At 42.3% G+C, this 4,015-nt stretch overlaps 1 protein-coding gene across 1 annotated transcript in view; it reads left to right on the top strand.

The window, feature by feature from the left end:
* The window catches only part of LOC119348985 (tubby-like F-box protein 9), a 5,067-nt gene extending 2,107 nt beyond the window's left edge, over window positions 1–2,960 (top strand). The window contains exons 3-4 of the mRNA XM_037616996.1: window positions 787–916; window positions 2,017–2,960. Of these exons, the coding sequence (XP_037472893.1) occupies window positions 787–916; window positions 2,017–2,572 (686 nt within the window). The 3' untranslated portion in view covers window positions 2,573–2,960. The remainder of the gene's footprint in view (window positions 1–786; window positions 917–2,016) is intronic.
* The last annotated feature ends 1,055 nt before the right edge of the window (window positions 2,961–4,015 follow it).

Consider the following 4,015-nt stretch of genomic DNA (forward strand, 5'->3'; position numbering starts at 1 on the left):
TGTTCGAAGTTAGATTGGGTCATCTGCTTACCCGTGGTACATGTCCAATCACGTTAGAATCCAGTTTATAATTTGCTAAAGCAGAGTAGGGATTGAAAAGAAGCCATGCTTAGTCCGTGTCATTCTTTTGTTCGGGTAATATTTCACATGATGGCATGAACAACTGGGTATAGACATTACAGGTTAGGAGATTAATCAAAATAGAGACAGTGATTAACCACCGCTCCAGTTCATTTGACCTTTTCCATGGTAGCTCTCATAAATATTAGGCACATAAGATGATTAGTGACCCGTGGTTACAGCCTATGGCACTGTTAAATTACATGGTGCATATTTGATGGATGTATCACCAAAGAACTAGCTATGGACAGGGGTGCGTGGAAGCTTGCTATCCATGTGTCAGAGCCATGAGTTGGTCGCGAGATCTTATGGGTTTCACCTCTAGCCTAACCCAACTTGTTTGGGACTAAAGGCTTTGTTGTTGATTGTTGGTTATATTTGATGGATGCCTCTGGGATTTAAGGCTTAGGTATTCCTTTGTTTGATGAAGTTCAAAACGTGGATGAACCCAGCAAACAATCTAATTTTCCTCATCTGTATTTTGATTTGCTCGATAGTCAACCTCATGACACACTTTATAGATTGCAGTAATGAAAACTGCAATGTAATCTAAAGTTGTTTCCTTCATGCAGACTTATCTTTCCGGTATGCTTAGATAGATATATCACATATCGGAATGCAGCTTCATATGTTCATAAGTTAATTGTACTTGTACCGTTTTGACAGCCCTAACGGATAAAGGGAAGTTTCTACTGGCTGCTCGAAGATTCAGACATGGGGCACACACCGAATATATCATCTCTTATGATTCTGATGATCTATATCCAGGAAGTAATTCAGGTGTTGGAAAGCTGAGGTGAGGTCTAAACATTCTGTAACTTCAGTTTTGCTAGCTGATTGCTGGATTATTCATGACTACTGGATTACAAAGTAGACCTTTTTTGATTAAGTTTCAAGTGAGGTTACCAGAACTATGATGTGATCATCAAGCATTGGAATCAGGCATCATGTTCATTTATTTCAACCTCGTTTTCATTGCTGGCGTGTTCTTCCGAACAATCTTATTACTGTTTCAGTAGTATGCAAAGTGAATTAATGAATATCCCATCTCTCAGTTGCTGGTAGTTAATTCATCAGTATGTACTATTCTGTGCATAACTGCATATGCATAGTCATGTCCTTTGGTTACATCATGTAATGAAGAAAGTGCTAGTAGATATGCTTTATGATTTTCTGCCTATCATGTTGGATTCAGCTGATAGTTGCCAAAATATGGCTATTTACTCCTGATGATGGCTCATGCTGATGGATTTTGGCTACTTTTGCTATGTTAGCTTCTCCACAGCGATGCTTGCATTAGAACATTTGAATCAAAAGAAGGACCACATGATCTTCTTGACATTCTGCCAAAATAAAGTTCTGTCTTGGCCAAGTTGAATAATAGGTGTTATGGATAAGCGCAGTAATGCCCATCCTGAACTGCCTTTAGCACCTCTTCCACCTAGTTATTCCTTTCGCCCCGCTGCCATGCTGCTAGGGCCATGCTTTTTTTTTTTTTGCATCAGCTACCCTTACCAACTGCTTGCCACAGTTGCATACACCATTCACATCTTCATGCATTCTTCATCTAGTAGGATGTACTGCTTCCACAGATTTTTTTTTACCCGGCTAATTTTTTATCGGTAATGCTTCTCAAGGATATTTAGGTGTTAGCTACTTTAGTTTAGATTGTCATCAACAAAAGAATGTTAAATTTTGAAGCCAACCAAAGCTACTCCTGGCCTGGCTATTTTTGGCGGACCTCAGTCATGTTTCAAGTGCATTTGATGAGTGACCGTCGATAAGTACCCAAGTATTTTGGCGCTGGCTAAACCCAATAGTTTGCAACTTTATTCAAGTCTATTTGCTGGATATTTGTTTGTTGGCCTGAACATTGTTTTATCTTGACACTTCTAGATCGGACTTCCTGGGGACAAAGTTCCTCATGTACGACAATCAGAAACCATACGACGGCGCCAAGTCCTTGAAGAGCCGATCAAGTCGCCGCTTTGCAAGCAAACAAATCAGCCCACTTTCAGGCGATAATCTTGAAGTTGGACAGGTGTCATACAGGTTCAACTTCCTCAAATCAAGAGGGCCGAGAAGAATGCACTGCAGTATCCAGTGCCCCGTAGGCCAGGGCACCGCATCCGATCCATCCAAGGAGAAGCCACCGAGCACCTCCAGCTCCTTGTCTCTAAAAAACAAAGCGCCTCGATGGCACGACCACCTGCAGTGCTGGTGCTTGAATTTTCACGGCCGGGTGACCGTCGCCTCCGTGAAGAACTTCCAGCTCGTCGCCCCGGCCGGCACCGGCGACCCATGGGGCGTCGGGGACGAGGAGACGGTGATCCTCCAGTTCGGTAAGATCGAGGACGACGCCTTCACGATGGACTTCCGGCATCCCCTGTCGGCCTACCAGGCGTTCGCCATCTGCCTCACCAGCTTTGGCACGAAGCTGGCCTGTGAATAAGTGCAACTCTGTTGATGTTATCGTGTGAATCATGTGGCGGATGGCATGAACTCTTGGCTCTGTTGATCCGGGAGAAAGGGGTGGCACTGTGATACTGTACTCGCAATCTCTGCCGTTCTCTTTCTCGCCTGATGATGGACGTGGATTTGACTCTATGGCTGTGATTGTTGTTTGTAAATGGCACTCCATTTCTTTCGGTGATTTACCCGTGGAGCGTGGTGTGTACCTTCCTCCAATGCCGTTTTACCCTTCACGTAGATAGACAGAAGCTAGACATGGGTTTGGGGCTGCTAATCTGCATTCACAAATTAACCCTTGTACATGTCATTATGATTACCTTCCTCCAATGCCGTTTTACCGGCAAAATGTATCCCTTTTGTGGTCTACATGTCGTTGTAATGTTTTAGTAGTAACATTTGTATCATTGTCTGATTGTTTAGTATAGCTGCAAACGATAGCATGAATGAAAACCACCAGCAACTCACCACCATGGGGCCAAATGGATGCAGCTACATACCATCTTGTCACGGCGAACCGGGGTCTTCTCCCTCGAAAGCGGCAGCGGCGGCAATGAACACTTCCTGTTTCCCTAACTATAATGGTCACATATGAGCACACCACATGACAGTAGTACTACGTACCGACCGACAAAGGGTGAACTATGCACCTATAAATAAACTACAATTGAGTTGTTCATGCATAATTATCTAAAGCTTGTCATAAAGACAAACTCTCATCAGATGACTAAACTTTTTTTTTAACGGCAGATGACTGAACCTGAAATGAGATTTGGACACCAAATTGATCAACACCAGAGGTAGAACTTCCAGAAAGATTCTCTCCGATAGCGCTAACATCATCAACAACAACTGTTTCTACAAAAGAAAGAAAGAGCAACACGAAACAAATAAAACAAATTAAAATCCTAAAAGAGACCAGAGATCCTTATTTTTTGCTTATCTGTAATGGAACTCACCCTTCACAATATTATAAAATAAACGTGTCTTCCAAATCTGTTATTCTTTGGAAAGAATGAAAACCAGCTACCACCAAACGTCACTGAAGTGTGGTCATGCTTTTTTGAACTCATGAACGCCGGGATCATGCGACAAAGAACAGTCCAGTATGAATTCTGAACGTAAGATTTTGTTCATTTGTATACTCTATGCATTTACACATATCATATTGAAAGGCAAATGCTCGCTTAAAAGTGTATGCTTCTTGATTACACACACTTAGTTTAGAGAGTACTACCAAAGGAGCGGTGGCAACAACGGATGTCATGTAATACTTGAAGAAATATTCAATCTGGAATTTGAAAAGAAGGCCTTCTGCATTTGTAATACACTACTTATTGACTCGGATCCTGTACAACCTTGTCCAGCGGTTCAATCATCACACATTCTTGTTGAATAAAGTAGGTGAAATAAAGGGGGAGGGGGC

The sequence above is a fragment of the Triticum dicoccoides genome, chromosome 1B, assembly GCF_002162155.2.
Source record: "Triticum dicoccoides isolate Atlit2015 ecotype Zavitan chromosome 1B, WEW_v2.0, whole genome shotgun sequence".
Taxonomy (NCBI): domain Eukaryota; kingdom Viridiplantae; phylum Streptophyta; class Magnoliopsida; order Poales; family Poaceae; genus Triticum; species Triticum dicoccoides.